This window comes from Euleptes europaea, chromosome 9, assembly GCF_029931775.1.
Source record: "Euleptes europaea isolate rEulEur1 chromosome 9, rEulEur1.hap1, whole genome shotgun sequence".
Classification (NCBI taxonomy): domain Eukaryota; kingdom Metazoa; phylum Chordata; class Lepidosauria; order Squamata; family Sphaerodactylidae; genus Euleptes; species Euleptes europaea.
In genome coordinates this window covers 32,027,397-32,055,356 of record NC_079320.1, presented here as the reverse complement: position 1 = coordinate 32,055,356, position 27,960 = coordinate 32,027,397, and the positions used below count along the sequence as shown (strand labels likewise).

At 43.3% G+C, this 27,960-nt stretch overlaps 1 protein-coding gene across 1 annotated transcript in view; it reads left to right on the top strand.

The window, feature by feature from the left end:
• The window catches only part of TRPC3 (transient receptor potential cation channel subfamily C member 3), a 69,162-nt gene extending 46,677 nt beyond the window's left edge, over positions 1 to 22,485 (top strand). The window contains exons 8-12 of the mRNA XM_056855199.1: positions 378 to 573; positions 6,270 to 6,479; positions 7,518 to 7,601; positions 19,105 to 19,180; positions 22,049 to 22,485. Coding sequence (XP_056711177.1) covers positions 378 to 573; positions 6,270 to 6,479; positions 7,518 to 7,601; positions 19,105 to 19,180; positions 22,049 to 22,191 — 709 coding nt within the window. The 3' untranslated portion in view covers positions 22,192 to 22,485. The remainder of the gene's footprint in view (positions 1 to 377; positions 574 to 6,269; positions 6,480 to 7,517; positions 7,602 to 19,104; positions 19,181 to 22,048) is intronic.
• The last annotated feature ends 5,475 nt before the right edge of the window (positions 22,486 to 27,960 follow it).

Here is a 27,960-nt window from a genome sequence, read left to right as displayed (position 1 = left end):
AACAGAGAAATCATGTTCTTTGTAAACAATTGTATCTTGTTTGTTTGTTTGTTTCTATTTATACCCTGCCCTTTCGTGGCAGTGTCGGGCTCAGGGCGGCTTACCACCACAGACTTTTTGTTGCTACACCAGCAGAGGGCAGAGAAAGACCTGCCTCTGTGTCAGACTGCCTGTAAGATCCAACCCAGTGTTTTGTGTGCCCCCCCTTATTCTTACTGATAAATGGATAAACCAAATTCAGTGTAATGGCTGCTGCATTTTGTTTTGGTTAAATGTCTGCACTGGGTTCTTTGCAGTATAAATACTGCTTTAAATCTAATTAGCAAATAGGAAATACTGGTCTTAGAAAATCAGTAATGTTCTCTTCTTCCCTGCAGAGTTGAAGAAAGCTTTAAGACCTTATTTTGGTCAATATTTGGCTTATCGGAGGTCACATCAGTTGTCCTCAAGTATGATCATAAATTCATCGAGAATATCGGCTATGTGTTATATGGGATATATAATGTGACAATGGTCGTGGTTTTACTCAACATGCTGATTGCCATGATCAACAGCTCATACCAAGAAATAGAGGTAGATCTCAACTTTTCTATTTATTTTTGTATTAAAACTTACTTTAAAAAGCATATTCACTCTTGCTGTATAGCTTATCAGAATAAGAAATTGTTTTTGAAGGGTTGGACCCAAACCCCTGAGCAGCTCCTGTGCCCCACCAAGCCATAGCTGAGGATCAGGAAACCCTTCTGAACAATATTCTATGCAGCATGGAGCTGCAGCAAGGAAAGGTACCTGGGGAAAAAGCCCTGCCCCTCTCTTTTATCTGAATTCAGCTTCATTTCACTTGGCTTATTGTTCAGGTAGCTCTCCTAAGTCTTAACAGCATCTTTGCAGGGGCACAGGGGGCTGCTGATAGACAACAGGATGGGTAAAATCCACTTCTTCAAAGCCCTTCTTTTCATGGGGTTTGGATCCAGTTCATTTATATAATGACAAACCTTTGGCTTGTTTTTTGCCTAGACTTCCATGGGCACAAGGGGGGGGGTTTGGTTTTTACCAATCCTCCCTCCAGTAGGAGACGTCCAATTCCCCCCCCCCCCCCAAGCTATTCATTGGAGTCCCCTATGGAGCAGCATTTTGGGGTGCTTTTTGAACTGCTGTGGGAAGGAGGAATCAATGAAAATCACCCCCTTCCATGGAAATCTAGGCAGGATCCAAGTATTCATTTGCTCATGACAGGCACAAACATAGCTTGTTCATACTTATGCACCTTCTTATCCTCCCTCTTCCACTATCATGCAGAGTGTGATTGGAAGCTTTCTGGGATTTTTTTTCTGCACATGGTATTTCTGTCAGTTGTGTGCCCCTATCATGTCCGAGTTTTTTTCTTTTTTGCATGTCTTTTGTTCCTTTTAGTGGTCACTTCAGTCTTTAAAAATGCTTATTAAAAATGGAGAAACAGCTAGGAAAGATCAAAGCAACCACTAGAGAGAGCAAAACATGTGCAGAAAAGGGGGGGAAAGACGCAGTATGGGCACACATCTGATGAAATAACACATGCAGGGAAAAAACCCTAGTTTGGAAAGACTTTAATCATTTCCAGTTTTCCGTGACATACAAATATAGACATGTAGGCAAACTGAAGTTTGCGTCCTCCCTACAAATGGGGATTCTAATCCTCCCAATATAAAATCCTGATGGGAAGAAGTCCAGTTTGAATAGGTGCTTGCATTCAAATGTCTCAACAAACAAAGCATTGATTCAAGGCTTCCAAAACCAGAATCACCAGAAGGGACAGAGCACATGAGCTTTATTCTTGTCCATCCTAAACAAACGGAGGGCTTGCCATGACATCTGAATGCAGTATTCATCAACATTATATTTCTCAGTAATGGTTTCAGTATTCCATTCATATGCATTCAACGATTCTGGCAAAAGCTGTTTAACATGGGAGAAACGTATTTAGATCTGGCTTATCCAAAAATTTCAAACATATTCAGACATATTTTCATTAAAATGGTTCATAGACGTTTAGAGCCAGTTTTGGACCATGAAATATCATAATTTTAGGACAGTTTTGATCTGTATGGGAGCAAGTTGGGAGGATATTGTTAGAAAAATTTGTAGCCTAGTATTTAAGCATACTTTTGTAAATTACCATACCTAAATGTAAGACAGCATTTATTTACCTTCTTGTTATCTGAATCTTGTACTTTAAGGACTTTTAAATGTATCTAATCTGAAACCATGTAATCCCTGTCAGTCCAATCCCTCCTTTTTGTAGACATAATCAAAAGAATAATGTATGGCTATGGCACTCTTATGTGGCCAACAATGCAATTATGTGCAGAGTTACTCCAGTCTAAACTAATTGAAATCAGTGGGTTGAGGCTGCAGTAGCTCTGCATAGGATTGAACTGCAAGTCACGGAAAGTGGAAGTTAACTGGCCACTACAGATAACACACTGGAGTATTCTTCATGGATATTTGCTGCTGCTTCGACGCTGTTTTGCGTCGGAGGCAAATTTTGGTTATTCACTGCAGAGCCGTGTTTTCACTCACTGAGCAAAATAAGCCGGTTTAAAAGAGAGGCAATCCAAACCACTTCTGAGCCGTACTTTCCAGTAAAAGAGCGTTTTTTTGCTCGGATGCCCATGAAGAAATGTTTGCTTCGCTCCCCGGGACGTCTCCTTTCTCCTCCCCCAAGAACGGTGATTGGCTGGGGGAGTTGCCACTCTAACAGCATCGCACCGGCAGGAGGGAGACCCAGAGCAGACTGGCTGCCCCTCTTCAGAAGGGTGATGGGGGTTTTGCCGCTCTCAGGATTCCCCTCCCCAACACACACACACATAGGATCGCACCGGCAGGAGGGAGACCCAAAGCAGACTGGCTGCCCCTCTTCAGAAGGGTGACGGGAGTTTTGGCTTGGGTTTGCCGCTCTCATGGTCCCCCCCCCCAAACACACACACACACATAGGATCACACCGGCAGGAGGGAGACCCAAAGCAGACTGGCTGCCTCTCTTCAGAAGGGTGACGGGAGTTTTGGCTTGGATTTGCTGCTCTCATGGTCCCCCCCCCCCCCACACACACACATAGGATCACACCGGCTGGAGGGAGACCCAGAGCAGACTGGCTGCCTCTCTTCAGAAGGGTGACGGGAGTTTTGGCTTGGATTTGCTGCTCTCATGGTCCCCCCCCACACACACACATAGGATCACACCGGCAGGAGGGAGACCCAAAGCAGACTGGCTGCCTCTCTTCAGAAGGGTGACGGGAGTTTTGGCTTGGATTTGCTGCTCTCATGGTCCCCCCCCACACACACACATAGGATCACACCGGCAGGAGGGAGACCCAAAGCAGACTGGCTGCCTCTCTTCAGAAGGGTGACGGGAGTTTTGGCTTGGATTTGCTGCTCTCATGGTCCCCCCCACACACACTTGGATTTGCTGCTCTTGGGATGCCCCCCCGCCCAACACACACACACAGGATCATGGGAAGAGTGGGCGGGATTAGGCGGATTTGGAGCGGTGAGTCATGAGCGGCAGCAGACGTAAGCAGCGCAGAGAAGTGCGCTGTTTCTCCCGTGAAAAATTGGGATGGGGGGAGAATCTGCACTGCCATGAAGAAGCTATTTAAATCAGTTTATTATTTGCTCCGGTTCGAAACCGAAGCAAAATCCACCGTGAAGAATACCCCACTGAGTTGCATTATACGTATGTGCTGTCTCCTTTGTAGACTTCAAAGGTGAATCCCATAAAGTAGAGCTAGGTAGGATCTTGGGTGATAGCACTAATTGATGATTATGCAATATCCCCAGGACACAACACTAGAACACCTGTAATGGTATAGAAGTTCCTTCTCAGTTAAGTCCCAAACAAACCAAATGAAATACTGATAAATTTTAGTTCAGTAAATTCATGCTGAGGTCTTCTTTGTAGATTGTAGCTTTTTTTTTTTTTTTTAATAATGGGCGACTGTCAGATCAACAGCTGAGTATCCCTGAGGGACTGAAATATTTCTCTACTGCAGACCATTTATAAATAATGCCATTTTAATGTCAGATTTGTGTCCATTCTTTTGCATAGAAATTGATTTGTTTGTCTATGTAGAAAGCAGAGGGATATTGTTGGCCTATAATGGTACATAGCATGTTGGATAATGAGCAGGTTAATGATATCATTAGATTCTAATAATCTGAGTGTTGCCTGAGTGGATGTGGGTACAAACATGACCACTGACTTTGTTGCAAGGTCTTTTCTCTTGGCTTATATCTCTGTTAAGTGGTCAGGAACAACTTGGAAGGAAGAGTAGGATTGTGGCCACCTCCCTTCCCAGGCCTAAGTGACTTCTCAGAAGGTGGGCTGGTAACAGGTAGAATATCTTGACTGATGAGAGCAGTAAGTTAAAACTAGTGTTGTATCACTTTCTCTTCCGGACCTGTCCTATAGCGGTTATTCTTGGGTACCAGTCTGGTCTTGTCAATCTGTTTCTTCATTTCACTGCCTGGTGTTGCATCTCTAAGAATGTCTGATACAAATCCTTTAAATATGATTCGTTGTGCAAGGAACTGGAACAAAAATGGAATTGAACCATAGGACTTAAACATTGGATCATGGTAGTTGAAAGCATGGAGATTTATGTATGGATATATATGTACTGGTTACTGGGTTTCTTGTGTACAATAGTGTTATGTGGTCATCATATAGTTGCCCAGTGACACCCAGAAAGTGAACCTGCAGCCTGGAGTGATCCAGACTCAGGTTGATGGTGGGATGGATGTTGTTGAAGGCAGTAGTTCTCAAACTGTGAACTTTGACTCTCTAGCACCTAGGTATGTTGCAAGGCCAGGAGGGAAGAGGAGGAACAGGGTGAGCTGGGAGAGGAGGCTCTGAGAAGCTCAATGGCAAATGCCCCCAAATGGCTATGAAATATAGGCCATCTATGCTTGGTAATTAGCAGCGCATTCCAGGCTGAATTCCCCTGCATATTTTTTCCCACGGTGAACCATCGTTCAGGAAGTTACTGCAAAGCCGGCGCATACCTGCTTCGCATTAATTAAGAGCCCCTTTAACACGACCTTTTGTGTTTGCTCCGTCCCTGTCCCCGCCGGTGGCTTACTTGACTACTCCTGTTAATTTTCAAACAGGAATGCTGAAGTGTTTGCTAACTCAACACTGACTTCTTTTATACCTTGTATGAGAAGGACTGCCAAAAAAACAAATCAGTGGGCTATAGATCAAATCAAGCCTGAACTGACCCTAGAAGCTAAAATGACTAAACTGAGGCTGTCGTATTTTGGTCACGTCATGAGACGACAAGAGTCACTGGAAAAGACAGTCATGCTAGGAAAAGTTGAGGGCAGCAGGAAAAGAGGAAGACCCAACAAGAGATGGATTGACTCAATAAAGGAAGCCACGGCCTTCAGTTTGCAAGATCTGAGCAGGGCTGTCAAAGATAGGACATTTTGGAGGACTTTCATTCGTAGGGTCGCCATGAGTCAGAAGCGACTTGACGGCACTTAACACACACACACATGAGAAGAAAATGCATAGTGTTAAAATCTTATGATGAGCAAACTGCTTTTCCAAGATTAATTATTCAGTTTGCCATGTAAGCATCTTTTTCTGCTTAGCATTTCCAAAAGTTTGATTTTAATCTTAGAGACACATTAGAAACTCACTGGCCTTTGTCTGAAAATGTGCATGGCTGCATTTACGTTAGCAGAGTGGCACAGTTTCAGAAAGGATTAATGCCTACAACTTTTTCTTGGATTAGTATAACTTCAGTTTATTGGTAGCTACATTTCATCTATCAGAAAGCTTTTATATTTTGGATTCAGTGGGACAGCGAAACATTTCATTGTGAAAATCAGCCAGCTAATAAAGAATGTGCAACGAAAAATAATAATCACTGTATCTAATAGCAAACTTTTATCTAATAGCAAAAGTTGCGCAATGGAGCTGTCCATATGCAAGATATGGATTGGCATTCCCAAAGTATCTCGTTGCTTGGCATTCCCAAAGCTTGGCATTCCCAAAGTATCTCGTTGCATCCATAATCTGCTTTCTTATAGTACACAAAGAGGAACTAAACACTCTTTCAAGGATTGGGCTGACAGAATGATATGGTCTTGCATAAAAACTGGCTGTCCTCTGAAACGAGGGCCAATGCATTTTCCTTGACTGCAGCATTTTCCTTGATTTCTTCATGAAAACAGAAACAGTATATGCCAAGATGTTAAAAACAGGCACCTCTTTGTTTCTGATATAGGATGACAGTGATGTAGAGTGGAAATTTGCTCGCTCTAAGCTCTGGTTATCGTACTTTGATGATGGAAAAACGCTGCCACCGCCATTCAGTCTTGTACCAAGTCCAAAGTCCTTTATTTATTTCTTCTTGAGGATCATTAAATTGCTTACGTGCAGGAGGAGAAGTCTGCAGAAGGATATGGAAATGGGAATGGGCAACTCAAAATCTAGGGTAGGTGTCAACAAGACTTGAATTATGGTTCATTGAACTGTCTTCTTTTTTAGTCCTTTATTGTTTCTTGAATCCTAAGTAATTATTTGAACTCATGAGGGATTCCTTGTTGTACAGTCTATAATTTAAACAATGTGGAAATATAAAGGGTGGGGGGACTTTGAAAAGTAACCAAGGAGGACCCTGAGGGCTCCTCTTCCCGTGCTAAACCAGAGCAGTCCATGACAAAAGGTGGGAGGAAACTGAATTCAGCCCCTGTGGTTGAAGGAACACAGTGTGAGTCCTCTTTTTGTAGTGCATCTATCTTCCCCCATTTGTAATACTCCCCTGTTGGCCCATGAGGAACTCGTGGCAACCATTTTCCACTTGGCAACGGCTCAATATTTTCACTATCAGTCAAACCCTTTTTTTACTAGTGGCAGAGAGGATAAAGGTTTACAGTAAAAATGTCAGGGTCCTCTACTAATAACCTATTTTGGTTGTTTTCAGTATCATAGTCATATTTGTTTTTAAAAAAATGAAATCTCAGTTAAATTATAATAAAATAAAATAACCAAAAGAATTAAATAAAAGAATTAAAATAATAATAAATTGTTATTTTAATTATCAAATAGCATAATTTAAAGCATTTTTAAATTTAATTTTCTCTCATTGTGAGCCGTATTGAATGCCCGTTAGCAGGCTGAAAGCCCACTTTAGCACTTAATTTAGTACTCAGATTTAGCACATAGGGGATGCTTGCTAGTGTAAGCAAATTTACTGAACAGTAAAGTGTTTTCCAACCACAGTATTCTTCATGATCCCAGTACAGTTTATAATTAAAATAAAATAACTATTTTAATAGTTAAAATACATCTTCTTTGGCACATTCTTGAAGCTGGAAGTAAATATCCATATAAGGAATTTGCAGAATCAAAGCTCAATTGGTTTCATGCTGAACACTTTCTGTATAATTTCTGTAATCAATATCAAAATGATTCCAAGTTACTGCAGTAAATTCCATTGACCATACTCTAATTTCAGTTTTATCTTTCCTAGCTTAACCTCTTTTCTCAATCCAACTCGAGGGTTTTCGAATCGCACAGCTTTAATAGCATTCTCAATCAGCCCACACGCTATCAGGTAAGTAGTTATCCTGCAACTCTTACAAACATGTTTATGTGAATAAACTACACGTTTCCGTTCTTCGGACATATTGGGCTGTTACAGATTTGAATTGTGTAGCACAGATCATGTAAGAGGGAAGTTATTCATTGTCCTAGTGTCCCCCCCCCCACTTTTTAAACAGGTGAGTTTGGATGTTCTGTGGAAGCCCCTGCTTAGAAGAGAAGTTCTGAAAAATATACCCGCAAATACAGGAACATTTTGGGATCCCACCCCCAAATGTACTTGATCATGAACATGCAATTAAAATAAGTAAAACTTGCTTCTGAGTAAACATGTTTACAGTCTACCTTATAAATCTTCTACGACAATTGAGATATTGAATGATGAAACTAATTCACCTGGAAGATTTTATGATTCAGCTGACTCACAGACGTGAAAATACAACAGCTGCAGGGTGCTTTTGGTCTTGTTCTCTCTTGAGTTCAAAGAGCAAAAATCTGGAGTGCTTTTGGAAGAAATGTAGATGTGGTCATAAAACAAATCTTTGGGTATTGTCCCCCTTTGAAGCCAAAGATATTTTAATTAGGTTATCTTAAAAACAGCAAGAAAAAACACAAAGTAGTGGGAAATTTCTACATGAATATCAATAACAAAATACTGAATACACAAGCTCCCATCTACTGAGCAGTGGCTAAGAAAACTATATTAGGCTACTGTTAACATTCCACATTATACAAGGTTTGGGAAAAAGCAGTTATTTATTTGGCACTGTTGGAACAATTAAAATTGTTCATTGGAATACAGTGGGAATATTAGAAAACATAGACCACAGGTATTGGCTATTGCTTAAGATATGGTTGGTGTATGAGTAGTTATATTAAATTTTGTTCTTCTGTAGTTCTTTGTATGTAACATTTAATACAACAAAATAAAAAGTAACAGTTTAAATTCTGAAAGAATGGAATTGTTATAATTATTAGGGACCTTAGATACCATTTTCCATTTGGAGCATGTTGAATTGCAGAAAAATTGCCTAACTAAAGTATTCCATCTCAAAAAGATCAGTGAATAAAATGTAAGTGATTCGTTTATTTCAAATAGCAATCTGCATAAATAAACAAGCATATTATTCAGAGACAGTGATATAAAATATTTTACAATACACTTCTTTTTTATTGTTGACTGAGATCTGAGCTTGAGCCTTATGCTACATGAGGTTTTTATTTTCTGAATTAAAAATGCACACAATAGATCTTTAATTGCTGATATGATTGAAACAAGGGAGTTTGAAGTACTGCTCCTGGATCTTCCTAGCCTCACATCCAAAGATGTGTTAGGAGAGGCTTAGTAGAGGTTACCACCTCCCAAGCCCACAAGCCCTATGTAGTTAAGTATGGCAGGATCCAAGGTATTTCTGGTTCCAGTTCCTCTTTAGCTCCATAGACCTTAGAGGCTGGCATATGGAAAAGTGCTTTTAGCATCCAGGTGATGCCTGGATGCTAACCAATTTTGTTTGTTTATTTACAAAATTTATACCCTGCCTTTCTACCCTCATCAGGGTCCCTGAAACAGCTAACAAGATTTAAAACATACATAATATGGCACTGGTAGCCTTAGTTGATGATATCCAGCTGAATGTAGACAAAGGCCATGCCTCTTTGTTGCTCCTTCTAGATTTATCTGCATCCTTTGATACAGTGGAACACGCCATCTTATTGAAATGTTTGGAGGCAGAAGTAGGTATCAGGGGATGTGCTTTGAATTTGTTTAAATTGTTCCCTATAGATTGGTCTCAAAGAGCTGCTATCAGAGACCAATTGTCATCAGTGAGGGACTTGTCCTGTGGGGTTCTACGGGGCACAGTCCTATTCCCCTTACTATTCAATCTCTATTTAAAGCTCTTATGAAAAATCATTTGGAACTTTGGAACTGGGGATTATCAGTATGCTGATGACATCCGGCTCTATATTTTACTATCCAAACTTCCTGGCCCTGCAGTTGAAGTCTTGAGCCACTGCTTGACTTCTGTGGTTGAATGGCTCAGAGGGAACGAATGGAACCTGAATCCTAGCTAGGACAGTTTTTTATTAACACTGTGTAATCCTCTTTCAGTCTCAGTTCGAAAGGTGGACTGCAACTACAGTAAATAAAATAAAACAAATAAATAAAATCACATCATTAAAACAATTAAAACCAAAGCTAAAATACCCATACAAAACCATGAAAACTGCACTTAAAACATAGGGCAGTTAGGAGGGATCACTGAAGGAATGTCAGAGGAAACAGAAAAGTCTTCTGGCAGAAGATGGCAACAGGAGACAGGCGAGCCTTCCTTTGCAGAGAATTCCATGATGGCACATTATTTCTGCACTTTTTTGGTACCTTAATTTTGCTTGCCAAGCCATGCATTCCATACAGCAAAAACGTCCCAAATTCCCTGATCACTCATCATAACTAGGGTAAATAACTTGAGTTGTCATCGTGTCACCCTTGCCAGTTGTCTTCTTCAATTTGGATGATAATTTTGCAGTATTCCAAGGGTTGGGGGGACGAGGGAAAAGCCTTACTTCTCAGAAACAGTGTAATGGATTTTAAAAATTTTTTTGCTGACACCTTGTGGTGAAAAGAGCTTGCGGCAATCTGAGTGCAAGATTGGTGTGATTATTTAAATGTCAAATCAACCTTGATCTTTCGGCATGGAATGTTACTGGGAGGAGTGGTTATGCTATATTTAGAAGTCACTCCAAAGATATAGTGGCACACTGTAACAATTTATTCTCTGTGTATTGACATGATCTAGCCTCCTGCAGGGTGCAAAATCCCAAGTGAGGCAGGTCTGTGCGATCTGTGTATGGGAGAGGCTCACTTGCTTTCCATTGTGAGCCCACTGGAGGAGAAGGGAGGAAACCTAAAAGATGCTGTTGAGTACTATGGGGGGGTCCCCTGCCATCTACAAAGCTCTGTTAGGTGGACATGTACAAAAGATAGATCAGATCCTGTCTAGTTATTGGCCAGTTTATATACAGTGGTGAATCAGCCCAATAGATGTGACTGTCTCGTAGGGTCCACTTTTTAGTGCAAATTCTGTATGTGCTTAAAAAACCCCAAAGAATATATTTAATGAGAAAATATGTTCTATAACTCTGCCAAACCAAAATAGACAGTACTTATCTAGATTGACTGATGGTCTAATTTAGTTTCTAATTTAGTTCCTATGCTATACATATTAAGCAGATGCAACTGAAAGACCTTGTAAGCGCTAGGTGACATTTAGAGACCAGCCATGTTGTGTCAGACAAATGGTCCATCTGTCAGGCTGTTATCTCGGTTTCTCTGTTGCCTCTGTTCCTTTGCTGAACCGTCCAGACTTCAAGGACAGCTTCACATACCAAAGCCTGGGAACGCTACCCCTGGGAAAGTGTGCTCTGTTTATGCTTTGTGTGTTCTGTAATCTCCCGCCTTATTCAAGCTTTATATTGCCAACTAACGAGCAAGACCCTCATAGCTGTCATCTTATCCTATATGCACTGTATTGCCTATTTGACCAGTAAAAGCCATCTGCTTGGATTCTAACTGTCTCTGTGGTGATTTCTGGTTCTTTGGGTCAAGAGCTGACATTATGACAGCTATCACTACAATTCTTCTTCAACGATCCCCTAGTCAGGCTGGAGCCCTGGAGGGTTCGCCTGCCACTCGGATAGGAGCTAGGAGGTCGCTCTCCGAGTGAACCGGGATTACTACTTCCTGGAACCCTGGAGTCCTCATGTGGGGATCCTACCCTTCTACAGGACATCGTCGCTGAACTTTTTAGGACTACTCTAGAGGCTTGCCGCTTGGAGGGACTAGTACAGACACAGTGGCAATCTCTAGTGAAAGTTCTCTGGATGTTAACCTCGGATGATACTAATACTCGTTTAGATCTCCAGGATTTTGATCAGTTGCTGGATGATGCCCGGCTGGCAACTGAGGACTTACAGGTACTAACCGGATTATTGGATGAACTTATTGCCCGTGAGTCTCTCCCATTCACGGCCCCTACTACCTTGGGAAAAGGTACCATGGCAGGAGCCTCAGGTCTTTCCCTGATACCCGATGCAGCTAGTTGTCAAGCTGAAGCCAAGCGGGTCGCTGTCCATACGGCCCTCCTCTTTGCGGATTGTACAAAGGATACTACAGTAGCCACCTTGGCCCAACGTTTGGCCTCGACGTTTGGGGCCGACGTACCCGCTATCGCGGTTCGGATACAACCATTGCTGGGCGGGGAACCCGACCCCATACTCTCACTCCTGGAAACAGAACTTTTACCGCACGTTACCGCAACTGAAGCTCTGAAACTCGAAGCCCGAAAGGTTCTCGCAGATGAAGCTGCTGAAGCGGCTAAGGCGGCGGCCGAAGCCCAAGCCGCAAAGGATAAGGAGTTACAATTGGCTGCGGATCGTGCGCGGACCGGCGGTCGCCCTAAGGACACTGTAAAGAGCGGCCCTCCGTTAGGTCTGTCTTTTTCCCCGGTGTTTGTCCCGTCGCGCACGACCCAACTCGCACGCCGCCTTGCAGACCGACGCCAAGACTCCGGAGAGTCTGCTGACGAGGACCTATATGGGGACAGTTCTCAATGGGCCACGAGTTTCCGGACAAGTAAACCTCATCGTACCGGCGGCCCAGGAGAGGATGTTCACCTGTTACGAGCCCAATATCGAGAGTTGTCCGACCGCGTCGATCAACTCCAAGAGCTAATGGAACAAATGCTGCAGGACAACAGGCAGTTGCAGCAAGCCCTGATAGCCCAAGCACAGCCCGTCCCAATACCGGGTCAGGGGGGACCAGTCCAACCTCCTGCACCACCTCCACCTCCCGGAGCTCCCGTTCTACCTGCACCCGGAGCACCTGTGCAACCGGGTCAACCCATACCCGGTCCTTGGAAACAACTCAAGTTGAAAACTACGTATGATGGATCTCTTGAAGCCCTACCCTGTTTCTTGCATCAGGTGGACAGTTATATGCGAGAACAGGGACAATTGTTCCCTACCGAGGACAGCCGGGTGCGCTACGTAGCTTCCCTTCTGACAGGCAAAGCGGCCGACTGGATGGTCCTCCAATTCGACACCCGATCCCGCTCTATCCGTTCCCTCAACAATTTCATGACTGCTTTACGTAGGAGGTTTGAGGACCCCTTTCTGGGGGAACGGGCCAAAGCGGAGCTGCTACAACTAAGACAGGGCTCTACTCCAGTCCGAGAGTTTGCCGATGAATTCCAAAGACTGGCGAGCAAAATTGTGGGCTGGCCCGAGGCCACCCTAATTCACCATTTCAGGGAAGCCTTAAACCCTGACGTCCTGAACTGGTCGTACATGCGGGGCGATCCCGACACTCTCGAGGATTGGATTCTATTAGCCGAAGAAGTAGAAAGCCGCCGGCGCTTTATTTCCCTTGTCCGCCAAAAACACAAGGAGAAAAGCGCCCAAAAGCCCCAGCCCAAGGCACCACCCCCCGCTATACGGAAGCCGACACGTCCACCCCAGGAGCGCGAAACCCGATTCCAAAGGGGTGCCTGCCTCATTTGTGGGGAACAGGGCCACTTTGCAGCGGTCTGCCCGTACCGCCCTGAACCCTTTCGTCCCAGCACGGCAACTCGAGCTAGGGGACGACCGCAACGCAGAGGCACCGCGGCCACCCGCAGCGCAGCGCCGGGAAGACCCACACCCTCCTCACTTCACGCTGGAGACTCATCTGTCCTGCCTGCATCAACTGACCCAGCCGGGTCTCGGATTACAAGTGCCCCATTGTGGGACAACTTTCCCTCTTCGGACGAAGAGAACCCATGGACTTCTCCGGCTTTAAACCTGGAATCTCCCCTTGATTTGTCAAAAAACGGCTCCGGTCTGTGGTGAGTGGAGCGTCTCCACAGACCTCTGCAGATTCTCCTGCTAAACCGACAGCTCCCACCAAAGTAAAGGAAGTAGAAACCACCGTTTATGTAGACGCCATTCTACAACATCACGAAGGTGGCCCCCAACTACCCGTTAAAGCACTTATTGACTCTGGTTGCAGTCGCACTCTCATAAGCGCAGCCACATTCGCAGCACTCAAAGTCGAGTCCGAGGCTTTACCAGCCCCCGTCCAATTTGCCCAAATGGATGGGAGCCATTTCAAAGGGGGTCCAGTTGATCATCGCACTATAGGGGTGGCGATGGGAATTGGCTCCCACTGGGAACAAATCGACTTTACCATAGCCCCTATTCGATTCGAGGTGGTCCTGAAAATTAACTGGATTAAAGGTCATTGTCCCAGTATCGATTGGGACACGAACACAATCTCCTTTGACAACCCTAAATGCGATCAGCACCGACAGCAAGTTGCGGTGCTGTCTCCACCCGCTTCGGCATTACTCTCCGAGGTCCCATCAACACCAGCCCTCCCTGAAATATACCAAGACTTCGCGGATGTCTTTAACATTAAAGAATGTGATGCCTTACCCCCTCACCGGGCTACTGACTGTGCAATTGAAGTGGTGAAGGACTGCACATTAACCAAAAGTAAAATCTACCCAATGAGCACTTCCGAGCGCACTGTGCTTCGGGACTTTTTGGACAAAAACCTTGCCAGAGGGTTCATTCGCCCATCGAATGCTCCCAACTCAGCCCCCGCGTTTTTTGTCCGAATAAAGGAGGGCGACCTACGCCTCTGCATTGACTTCCGAAAACTCAATGCAGTTACTCAAACCAACGCCTATCCTATACCACTAATTTCAGATATCTTGGGACAACTACAAGAAGGACGTATTTTTTCTAAATTGGACCTGGTAGAAGCCTACTACCGCGTCCGCATCCGAGAGGGGGACGAACCCCTCACTGCCTTCTCTAGCTGCTTTGGAATGTTTGAATTCCTTGTAATGCCCTTCGGGTTAAAAGGGGCCCCGGGGGTCTTCATGCAACTCATCAATGAAATCCTTCATGATTTACTATACCGCGGGGTGGTGGTTTATTTAGACGACATTCTCATTTATTCAAAAACCATGGACGAGCATGTCACATTGGTCCGAGAAGTTCTGCACCGCCTACGCAACCACCAACTCTTCGCAAAGCTGGCTAAATGCGAATTTCACCAGAGCAAAATAACTTTCTTGGGATACATAATCTCCCACCATGGCCTTAGCATGGACCCGGACAAGGTCCGTTCCGTCCTCGAATGGGCACCTCCCTCCAACCGCAAGCAAGTACAACAATTCCTGGGCTTTGCTAATTTCTACCGCGGATTTATTCCAAACTTCGCCCAGATAGCACTGCCCATCACCGACCTTCTAAAAACCAAAGGTAAAGAAAACTCTGCCACATTGCCCTCCGCTAAAATACTGTGGACTACTCAATGCCAAGCCGCCTTTGTAGCTCTCAAACGCCTTTTCACATCAGAACCGGTGCTACGGCACCCAGACCCTAATCAAATGTTCATTGTGCAAGTCGATGCCTCCGACGTAGCTATGGGGGGGGGCCCTGCTGCAAAAAGGACCTAATGGTCTCCTTCATCCTTGCACTTATTTCTCTAAGAAGTTTGCGCACTCCCAATTGAACTGGCCTATTTGGGAGAAAGAAGCCTCAGCTGTTCACCATGCTCTTACTCTTTGGCGACAATTCCTAGAAGGGTCCAAAGTCCCCTTCGAAGTTTGGACCTATCACAAGAACCTGGCCGCCCTCACAGGAACCCATAAATTATCCGCAAAACAACAACGTTGGGCGGAATTCTTTGCTCAGTTTCGTTTTGTCCTGAAGCATGTCCCAGGAAAACAAAACGTTCTCGCGGATGCTCTCTCCCGATTGCCTCAATACCCGGCAAAACTCGATCGGCCAACAGACTCTTTATTTACGCCCGCACAAAGAGAAGCCCTGCCCGTATTGGCTGTACAAACCCGATCCCAAACGCTACCCCAGCGACAACACACAGTCACCAGCGGGCAAACCCCTCCAACCCTACCGGCTGCTCTCCTGCCTCCTCAACGGAACACCGCGATGGCTCCGGCTCCAGCTCCGACTCCTCCAACTCAACCGGCCGCCCAGCCACCTGAAGTCTATGCACCGCAACACGTAAGCGTTTCCCCCTCGCCGACCCCCCTACCTACTCCTACTACTACTTTGAACGAGGGGGGGGGGTTCCCGTCTCCGATTCTTTCTTAAAGTCCCTGCGGGAACACTGCCTTATGGAACATTCTGATCACACCCTGCCTCCTGGTGTTGTTGAACAAGGGGGCTCTTGGTACAAAGACTCAAAATTGTATGTACCCAAAGCGCTCCGAAAAGACGTCTTACACTTGGCCCATGGAATGAAAACCGCAGGGCACTTTGGGTTTCTAAAGACCCTTCACCTGTTGCGCAGACAGTTTTGGTGGGGGGGAATGCGTTCTGATATTGACTCTTTTATTCGCAGCTGTCCTATTTGCGCCACAGTCAAACCCCCAGGACTACTGCAACCGCTTGAAATACCCTCCAAACCCTGGGAAGTGATTGCTATGGATTTTATGACGGATCTCCCTCTCAGCGGGGGGAAAACTGTACTGTGGGTTATCACTGACTTATTTTCTAAGCAAATACATTTGGTTCCATGCGCAGGGATCCCCTCCGCTCAGAAATTGGCCCGCGTCTTCGTGTCACATGTCTTTAGACTACATTCGTTTCCGCGCAAAATAATCTGCGACCGCGGCAGTAGCTTTGTTGCAAAGTTTTGGAAAGCTTTTCTCAAATTGGTGGGGGTGGAGCAAGGATTGTCTAGTGCATACCATCCCCAAACGGATGGCCAGACCGAACGTGTTAATGCTGTACTTGAATGTTATTTGCGCTGTTATGTCAATTACCACCAAGATAACTGGGTAGAACTGTTACCTTTTGCAGAATATGCTTACAATAATGCTGTACATCAATCCACTGGTTTCAGCCCGTTTTATGCAATATATGGACAGGACTTCGGTCCTATCCCCCCTGTAGAGGCTGTGGAAGGGGAGGGGGATGCCGACATTGCCTCTTGGGCACACACCCTCCGCACTACATGGCCCTGGCTGATTAGCAATCTTGCCCGAGCCAAGCGCTTATACAAAGCACAAGCCGATAAGCATCGGTCCCCCGGTGGGGACCCACAAGTAGGTAACCTGGTATACCTATCCACCAAGAATCTGCGTTCCACCCGCCCATGCCATAAACTCAACGCTAAGTACATTGGCCCATTTCCCATCACTCGCATCATAAATCCTGTCACGGTGGAACTATCTCTCCCCAAAACCTTAAGACGTGTGCACCCCGTTTTCCACATCAGCCTCCTGAAACCCCATATTGCTTCTCCGCAATGGCATCCAGAACTGCCTCCCGAACAGCCCATAATGGTGGGGGGGGAAGAACATTTCGAGGTCTCCAAGGTCCTGGACTCCCGTATTCACCATGGAGTTTTACAATACCTAGTTCGCTGGAAACACTTCCCCCCTGCCTATGACGAGTGGGTTCGCGCACGAGATGTCTCCGCCCCCAAGCTCGTCAACGCCTTTCACATTGCCTACCCAGACAGACCAGCCCCCTTGCAGGATGGGAGGGGGCCTTAAGGGGAGCAGGATGTCAGGCTGTTATCTCGGTTTCTCTGTTGCCTCTGTTCCTTTGCTGAACCGTCCAGACTTCAAGGACAGCTTCACATACCAAAGCCTGGGAAAGCTACCCCTGGGAAAGTGTGCTCTGTTTATGCTTTGTGTGTTCTGTAATCTCCCGCCTTATTCAAGCTTTATATTGCCAACTAACGAGCAAGACCCTCATAGCTGTCATCTTATCCTATATGCACTGTATTGCCTATTTGACCAGTAAAAGCCATCTGCTTGGATTCTAACTGTCTCTGTGGTGATTTCTGGTTCTTTGGGTCAAGAGCTGACACCATCTAGTTATGCATCCTGTTCCACCAAATGATCAAAGAAGAAGGAATTTGTGGTTGATTGGACTCTTTGGCAAGAGCTTTGGAGATACAAAAGAAATCCTGTTACTGAAAAAGAGTTAACCCTTTGGTGCCTCCTCTAAATCACAAAATGTGACAAAATTACTAGGTAAAATATGTAAGCTATTGCTGACACACGATACAGAAGACGAACAAGTAAAGTCATGTCAAATTAAATGGATGGAAAATCTTAATGAGATTATAACAACAGACGAATGGGAACAGCTATTTCGTAGAAATCTTAAATTCACCTTCTGCCAAGGGATTCAGAAAAATTGGTTGAAAATGTTACATAGGTGGTACATCACGCCGAGCGATATCCAGAATATGAACAGTTCGACATCGGGGTTGTGTTGGAAATGTCGTAAAGCTAGAGGCACCTTTTATCACTGTTGGTGGACATGTACATCAGTCCAAAAACTTTGGAGGAAAATTCCTAAGAACATAGAAGTTATCATCAGTCAACCTATAACATATGATCCTAAACTATTCCTCCTGAGCAAAACACCTGACGAAAGCGGTAAAGACCAACAGGTCATACTAAAATAACTAATTACAGCGGCAAGAACAGTGTTAGCATCACTGTGGAAAACAGATAAAATAGCAAAAATCGAAACTTGGATTGATAAAGCTTACGAATATATAACATTGGCACACTTAACAGAAACATTACAAAAAGACACTCAGACCAAATAAAGACAAATGGAATTCCTTCTATGAATATATTAAAATCAAAAAATAACAACAAAATCTTATGAGTCAAAAGAAAGTTAAATCAACGATCAAATGTACTACGTTAATAAATGATTGTAATTTTGAACCTTATAAGGGGGTAGGACTTAGCATTTTTTTTAAATGTCAAATATTGTATAACTGATGGTCTTCCCTTTCCCTTTTCTTTTTCCCTGTATCCTTATTTAATACTGAAAACCAATAACAATATTTATTAAAAAAATGTGACAAAATTAGGATGGACTGTTTTTTTAATTAATTAAGATCTGTGCAGATATTGTTTAGGTTTAAGGCTTAAAGTTAAGGGGCGGGTCATGATCTAAACTGGGTCTGGTCAGGGTAGGGTTATAAAAGAACTGTGACAAAAATATTGAATTGTAATACTATGTATTGTTTCGACTGCAAGAGACATGTTTTTGGATTTACAGCCACATTCTAACCATTTATTTAATTATAGTCCTATCCTGCCCCTCCCCCCACCAAACTAGAGCTCAGGGTGGCTATGAGCCTATTAGCACCTTAAACACTAACAAGTCAATGAAAGCTTATACTGGGATAAGATTTTTTAAAGTTTTTATTTTATTATTTTTAAGGTGCCACTACACTCCTGCACACAACTGCTCCTCTGGAATTCTAACCATAATTACTCAGAATTAAATCCCATTCCACTAATATTAGTGGGAATTACTTCCACAGAGGAGAAGAAACATCATATGTGCCATCCTTAGTTCTTTGCAGGAAGGATAGATAAAAATAGAATAGTGCATCATATTGCATCCCTAGACTGATAATATTATGAACCTGATGAGCACTGTTCTTTTTTCCCCCAACACAGCAAATCATGAAGAGACTTATAAAACGTTATGTTTTGAAAGCACAAGTGGATAAAGAAAATGATGAAGTCAATGAAGGTAAGAGGCACTCCAGACTTAATAATTTACTTCTACAATCGCAGGACCTTTTTAATTGTCTATAGTGTAGTCAGACTATAATGCAGTAACTTCAGTGGGCTTAGAAGGGTGTAACTGTTTAAGATTGCACTGCAGCTGGATGTTTCAGAGCAAGCTACAAAACACTGCCAACAAAATTTCCTTTGTTGTTCTGATAAACTAATAGCAGCATCTTATCAAATATTCTTTGCAGAAGACCTGTCCTTTTAGCCCTCTGAAAATGTGTTGGGTAGTGCTGTGTCAATATGTTTAAATAGATAGAATAAACTGCATAGAAAGGAAACTATGATTACTCATGTTTTACAATTCAGGAAGAGAGGCAATCGAGTCCACTGGCTGTTATAGGCACTGTGGAACAAAACAAGGATTGTTACATGGTCTTCTCTAAAAAAGTCATTGCCTGGAACAGAATATCCTTAACCACAGCACAGGCTTTCCCTCGAACTACGGAGAGCTTGGGAAGGCCAGAATACACATTATGCAAAAGATTCATAACTGGATCACTCAATGGGATGTATTTAAAATTTCAAAACAGCCCCCAGGAGAAGTAAATCAGATAGATGCAGGGTCGGGTTTTTAATCCTTCATTAAAATTGTTCCCCTGAAGCTGCCGTTTGTACAGTTGGGGTGGGGGAAAGACAGATCTTATTTCTAACTCACTGTGACTAATGTCTTGGAGCAGGGGGAACTAATGGAGGAAATCACCCTCCTCCAATCCTAAACTGCACCCTAATACAATTCTCATGTGCATAGGCACATATATCTTGGCTTTTTTGAAGCATCCCCCCAAAAAGGTTGGGAGATCTTGTCACAGATCTCATTTGGTCCTCATTCAAACGATCTTTCTGGTGTGTTTCTTCAAGAAATAGAGCAAACATCTCTGAGACATTTGAGTGTCTGGCATAACAGCACATATTTGTTTTAATCCAGTTTCAAATTGTATTGTTAGTTAATTGCTATATACCCTGCGCTGAAAACTGCAATAAGAAGACTTGAATGTTGATGCTAATTATTTCTTTTGTCAACTCTTACAATTCTTCATCTTTCTTTCAGACATGTCACACTTACTTCTAAGTGTTGATGTCAGGATTAATTAGGGCTGTTGAAATGTTGCTATCTCAGTGCTGAAGATGCTAAAAATATTAATACCAAGGCTGAAATCAGTTGAATACACTGAAATTAATTTTTCCCATTCACACATTTTAATAGGATTTTTCTGCTGATTATTTGCGTGACCTCTAACTTTTTCTAATTATATGCATTTGATTTAAATAAAGTCAGAGTTTATCTTCAGTAAACTTGAATAAAATAGCTCAGTGCTACATTACTTATGGTGCTTACAATGCCATCCTAATCAGAGTTACATCCTTCTAGGTCCATTGACATCAATGACATCAAGTCCCATACAAACTGTTGAGATAACTGAGAGTGTTCCAATTGATAATTCTTACTTTTGGTAAATCCATTGAAAGTGAAGTACATTTAACAGTGTAGTCCAAAGCAATTGGCTTAGAATGATATAATTCTGTTTTAAAATTGCCCTGTCAATACCCTTGGATTTCAATTTAAAATGTTAGATTTTTTTTAACAGAGCAATCCTAAAGGCACTTTCCTGAGAGCATTGAGTAGACTTGAGTAGGAATCTGAGTATATCTGTTTAGGATTACGATTACACTGTGAAATGCTTAACTTTGTTCTTTGTTCAAGCTGCAGGAAAAGGATCCAACTATTATATGTCACATTTCAAATGTTAATATCAAGTTGTTCAATTAAACAACATCCTGTTACAGCAGGGGGTCCCCAACCTTTTTAAGCCTGTGGGCACCTTTGGAATTCTCACACAGTGTGGCAGGCACAGCTACAGAATGGCTACCACAGCTTACCTTCAGTCACACAGTGAAGATCCTTGTGCCATAGTGGCAGCTGCTGCCAAAGCAACGTTTTAAAAAATCTGTGCAGTCAATCAGAACTACTGCTGAGCAAAAGCCCCAAGTAGCCCTGCCCACTTTCTAAAAACACTTGATGGGCTACAGGAAAAGTGTCAGCAGGTGCCATGGCACCCATGGGCACTACATTGGGGACTCCTGTATTACAGCATGAAAATAGCTGGGTATAATACCATGCGTGGTTTCAAAGGAACAGTACCTCTTTCAGTTGTTCCTAGGTGTCTGTGTGTGTGTGTATAAGGGAAAGCCATAGTCACCGCTGCATACATAACATAAACTAAAAGGAATGAGTGTGCCATTCCCCTATTTACTTCCCCAATCAAATTTGGCTCTACTTTAAACAGATGAAAAGAAAGGAATTTGGTTCCAGGAAAAGGAAAACATGTATGTGTTGTGTCCAAGGAAGCAACACCTTCAACATTCTAGTACGCTGGCATCATTAGCCTTTTAGTCACTTCGCTCTCTCCCCGCCTTTTCTGAATGCTGTTTGTGGCAGCATCTGGAAAATGCGGGGAAAGAGCGAAGTGACTTCTAAAGGTTGGAGAAGATGTGCATAATGAAGATAAAGCCCCAAAGTAGTCCGGGGTGTGTGTGTGTGTGATCGCCACGGAAACAACCCGTGCATAAAAGGCCATTGCTTGCTGCTGGCACTAATATTATTCCCTGAAAAAACCTGCAATATGCAGTAAGACATTTCTGTAAACATGCTAATTAATCTGTTAAAGACTACAGTTGTAATCTAACACTGTATATGATTCATCATCATAAAATGAGAATGTCAAATAACAGCTGTTTTAGGTGAAAGCACCATAACAGAATGTAAGTACTTAAAAGTATCTTTAACCAGCTATCTCTTAAATCTTTCTTTTCCTTATTTCCACAGGTGAATTAAAGGAAATTAAACAAGATATTTCAAGTCTTCGTTATGAACTTCTGGAAGATAAGTCTCAAGCAACAGAGGAGTTAGCAATTCTCATACATAAACTGAGTGAGAAACTCAGCCCAAATATATTGAGATGTGAATGACCTAGAATTACGTGACCTAACTTAACCCTGGGACTTTGACCACAGCACAAGTATTGGCAATAATATTTCTAAGTAACTTATCTTATACTTGAAAACTATATTGTAGATTTTTAGCACTCTATAACTTTATGTACAGCTTTGTTTGAAATACAGTCTTAGAAACTTTTATGAATTTAAATGCAAAAAAAGTTCTGTTTTATTTATTGTGTATTATAAACCATACTTTGCATTTATTAAGATGCAATTGTATATGAACTATCTTGCATTGCTAATTGTTTTTTTAAGAAAATTTGAATATTCTTTGCACTGAACAAAGAAAAACAACAACATAAATCTGTTCTCTACCATGCTAGTGAACAGGATTCTGTGGAATGTAGTTACTAGTGTTCAGACAGCTCAGTGAAAGGTTACTTGAAATTACTTTTCGCATAATCTAGTCAAAGTCAAGTGCTTTTGAGTCCCATTGGAATCAATGGGAAAGATTTACAGAGCGCTCCTGTGGTCCCAGTGCACTGGCAGCCTGCTAGAGCTGGTGTAACATCAGCATAGTTTTTGTTGATATACTCTCTTCTTCCAGTAAAGAAATAGGAAAAGAAAATAGAGTCATTTTAAATGACAGAGATCATGGTGACACTGCCACTAGTTGTGAATGATGCCCCATAGCCAACATGTGGATTCTCATAGATCGGTGTTTGAGGCAAACAGCTTACTTACCCTTCTGACAAGAAAGGACACAGGGAAACTCAGGGAAGGAAGAGCATTCCTATATATCACTTGAGAGGAAACACACAGGAAGAACCTGCAACCTCCCTAGAAAAAGGGGCCAGATTCCACTGGGAGAGCAAGATCTCTGGAAGAAAGAGGTTTTTTTTGGGGGGGGGGAGTTGCAAGGCAAGGAGAAAGGATCCAGTATGACAAGCAACAAATGAAGACATGTTGCCAAAAATAATATTGTCATCTCTCAAATAATTCACTGGGAAATGGTACTGAGAAGGGAAACAGAAAATGGGAGGTTGTGTCTTGCCAGGGGAAAAGATAAGTTTAAGATAAGTTTTGGTGAACCACAACCGTGACAATAGCAAAACAAAAGGAAGTAGGTCTTGAAGCTGCACCTAACACAATGCAAGACATTCTGTAATGACACAGCCAAAGGGGCATACCAGAAAAGTACACTTCATGGGGTATGTGGTGACAACATATACATCAGGGTTCAAAAGCCTGCAGAGAAAGCCCTAGTTCTGTAACAGCACAGATAAAGAATGTCTGAGGTCCCAAGTTCAAAACCTGCAAGAAGTCACCCATAGAGACGGCTGGGAGAAGTCCCCACACAACTTCTGAGAGAATATTATTATTGGCTGTCTCAGACTGCCATTCATTTTACTTAATATTTTCCCATCCAGCTATGCACGTGTTATGTTCATAAGGCTGTTGTCACTGTCTGCTGATTATCATCCTATGCCACCATCTTCCATCCTGTCAAGCAGCCTAAATGCATGGTTTAACGCACCAACAGTGATTGGGGGACTGTGAACCCTGAGAAACCTGCTCTTCCCAGAGCAAAATGAGTCAGAGTGGAGAATCCTTCAGCCCATTCCCTGTAAGAGAACCTTCCTGAAAGTTATGGTAGGAAAGGATCCCATCTACACAGAGACACAGCTGTGAAACAGTCTGAGCTTTTATAGAACAGCACCAATGAGGTTCTGAGTGCAAGTATGACAGATTTATTTACTTCATTTATACCCCACCTTTCTCCTCAATGGGGACCAACATGGCTTACATCATTCTCCATTTTACCCTCACAACAGCCCTGTGAGGTAGGTTAGGCTGACAGTGTGTGAATGGCCCAGGGTCTCCTAGCAAGCTTCCATGGCAGAGTGGAGATTTGAATAGCAGAATGGGGAGTCCGTCACTCTAACCAGTACACCACACTGGCATCTCTGTTATTGTAACTTCCAGTGCCTTTGAAAGCTGCATCACAGCAAGATTCATGGGTTGTACTTTTCCTCCCTCTGCATGCCCATGACAGGTCAAAGAACTGTCTGATAAGTGGCTTGTAAAGGTGCAGGAGCCCTGCTAAAAAGTTTGCAACCCCACAACAAAGCACCTGGGAGCGGGGAACCATCTTTGCCTCACCACTTGTTGGAGATTGCCCAAAGAGTCAAGAGATACAGAGACAGTACAGAGTACAGCGTGGTGTAGTGGTTAAGAACGGTGGTTTGGAGTGGTGGATTCTGATCTGGAGAACCAGGTTTGATTCCCCACTCCTCCACATGAGTGACGGAGGCTAACCTGGTGAACTGGATTTGTTTCCCCACTCCTACACATGAAGCCAGCTGGGTGACCTTGAGCTTGTAACACTCTCTCAGCCCCACCTACCTCACAGGGTGTCTGTTGTGGGGAGGGGAAGGTGATTGTAAACCGGTTTGATTCTTCCTTAAGCGGTAGAGAAAGTTGGCTTATAAAAACCAACTCTTCTTCTTCTAATGCTCAGCAGCAGCAGAGTATGTGCCCATGAGTTTGTGGTGCCAGTTTCTTTGTCTCATCCCATTCTGCTCCTTCAATTTATATCCACACTTTGAGGTTCTCATCACTGAGACACTACTCACCAATCCTCCATTGACAGTTACAGTAGAACTCGGCACTTTTTGTTTGCGCTGCTTCAATTGGCCAAATTATGATCAAGCAAGGCAAAAGAGGTCATGAGTTTACGAAGGAGTGTTTAAGAAGAAGGAGCAATGATTGGAACAGTGTGACTGAAGCTCACCAACAAATATGTCTGTACTCTGTGGCCAAAAGATATGGTAAAGTGAAATATTGATGCCAATATTGGGAGCAGGATTATGGACTGAAAGTTCAAAATTTCAGTTAGAGCCTGATCCTTTTTTGCCAGACCCCAGAGCCCTGTTTCTAGCCCATACTTGGGCAGAGTTGAACCAGCATTGCTGTTGTGCGCACTGTAGTAGTATCACAGCACTGACTCACTGAAGTCACCTTATCTTCAAAATGTGTTGGTGTAGAGACGGGAAGCCCATTCCTGAGAGGGGGGTGGATACGCACCGGCTGGGAGTTGTGCAGCCTCCTCAGAAGCTTCCCAGCCACAAAACAAAAATTAAAAAGGGGGGTGGAATGGAAAAACCAAAAAAATCCCCCATAGAAAAGAATGGGACTGCACCACCAAAAAAGGTGGCGTAGCAATGCCGCAGCGACAAGGGGCGTTCCAGGGCTGAAAGGGGTCTGGAAGCTGACTAAAGTCAGCTCTGCCTCTTGGAATGCCCTGGGAACACTCCCCTACCCACGCCAGCGCAGACTTTCCCATCCAGGAATTCCTGCTGGCGTGGCTCCCCAGCGCCAGCGTAGGTGCCACTTTGCACCATGGTAAAGTGCCATGGATGCTGGTGTGGGGTCACGCTGGCTCCTAAGGAGCTTTGCTCCCCCTTCAGGATTGCAACCTTAATTGCTATCTTACAGCTCTGCAACTACCATAGCAGAATTGCAATAAGAATGTACTGTCAAATCACAGGCAGAACAGTGGGATTCACTGCCCGGTTCTACGCGTGCTTACTTGGAAACTGACTGTGGTCATTGGAACTTGCTCTATGGTATGTGTGCATAGGACTGAAGCTTTATCTTTAACTGGATTGTGCCCCCTGTGTTATTTGCTTACTTAAAGAATAAGCCATGGTATGGCCAACTGAATGTTCAACTGTGGAGATAAAAATGTGGCTTTACCCTTTAGTGATACAATTTCACATACAAAGACCGACATATATAGTTTGCATTATATTTAGTTTCAGAAGCAGTTTTTTGGAGGTTTTTTTTTTACTTCAAACTAAAGTGAACTGTCAAAAGGTACATTTTCATGTAGTGGAGATGATTTTTTAAAATTCAAATACTATGCAGGGCTGATATTTTGTTATATTGTTCTAAATAATGCCTCCAACGCTTACTTGTTCAATAAAATATTCATACTTTAGTGACTCTTTTATTCTGCTTGGTTTTTATTCTGCAGTGTTTTTGTGTGATAATTAATAGCTAAGATTATATATCTTATTTAAGAAATATTCATATATTTCATATGTGTTTACAGATCTTCCCATTTTGATAAAAAAAATTCAGTTCTAGGGTGGGAAGCTTTGTATGTTGAAATCTGAGGTTTGGGGGCTCATTCTCAGAGTTGCAGGCTGAACTCTCAGGCCTACCTATTACACCTGACGTAATAGCGTCTTCAAAGACACCCATGAATGCCTGCTTGTGGAAACTACGGCACATATAAAATGGAAATTGGAAGCAATAGTCTGGCACTAAACAGCTCAATTACATTGTACTTGACACATTTCCGTGTTATTTTTAATTGTGATGAATAGCCCATCTATACACCACAACATGATTGAGACTGTACACATTCATAGGGTTGTGAGTGTTAAGTGCTGTCAAGTCGCTTCCAACTCATGGCGACCCTATGAATCAATGTCCTCCAAAATATCCTCCTATCTTTGACAGCCTTGCTCAGATCTTGCAAACTGAGGGCTGTGGCTTCCTTTATTGAGTCAATCCATCTCTTGTTGGGTCTTCCTCTTTTCCTGCTGCCCTCAACTTTTCCTAGCATGATTGTCTTTTCCAGTGACTCTTGTCTTCTCATAATGTGACCAAAATACGACAGCCTCAGTTTAGTCATTTTAGCTTCTAGGGTCCATTCAGGCTTCATTTGATCATTTGATCTTTTCCTGCTGCCCTCAACTTTTCCTAGCATGACTGTCTTTTCCAGTGACTCTTGTCTTCTCATAATGTGACCAAAATACGATAGCCTCAGTTTAGTCATAGGGTTGCCTTCCTGAATTACAAATGGTTTCTAGACTACAGTGATCACTTCCCCTGGAGAAAATAGCTGCTTTGGAGGGTGGATTCTGTGGAACTCCACTGAAGTCCCTCCCCGCCACTCCCAAATCTCCATGTGATAGTAAGTGCTACTTGCTATGTGTTCAAGTGCTACAACTGAATGTGACATCACAAGGTTCCACCCCATGACATCACTAGATTCACCAAAATAATTCCCATGGGGTAGCCATAAATTGGAAGCGACTTGACGGCACTTCACACACACAACTGTGTTAGTTTAGACAGCTACCCGGCAGTCCTACCTCCCCCCACCCCCCGGATTAGTATATTCTGTTGCCATAAAATGTCTGGTTACAGACTTGTTTAGTGCACTTTAAAGCTGCTTTTGCATTTATGCCTCCCTCCGGGGGCAAAAAGTCCTTTAAATATCAACTGGCCATTTATGCACGGGAGGTTTTGCCTTGGATTTGCCGCTCTCTAGATGTACATTTCCCCCCATCCGAATTCTCAAAACTCAAAAATAAGCCCCCATTCAGGCCTGAAAGAGGATAAAGGCGGCAAGGAGGCATTTAGTTTCTTGCAGAATCAGCTATCCCCATCACCTCGCCGCCAGGATTCCCAGAACCACACTACCCAACCCATCCTCTAGTAGAAAAGGGCAAGAGTCCAGTAGCACCTTAAAGACTAACAAAAATATTTTTTGGTAGGGTATGAGCTTTCATGAGCCACAGCTCACTTCTTCAGAACTGTGGCTCACGAAAGCTCATACCCTACCAGAAAATATTTTTGTTAGTCCTGAAGGTGCTCCTGGACTCTTGCCCTTTTCTACTACTGCAGACAGACTAACACGGCTACCCACTGTGTACAACCCATCCTCTGTTTGTGCAAATCTCGCTTCTGGTTTGATTCGCGCCGAGAACGACCTCCTAAGCA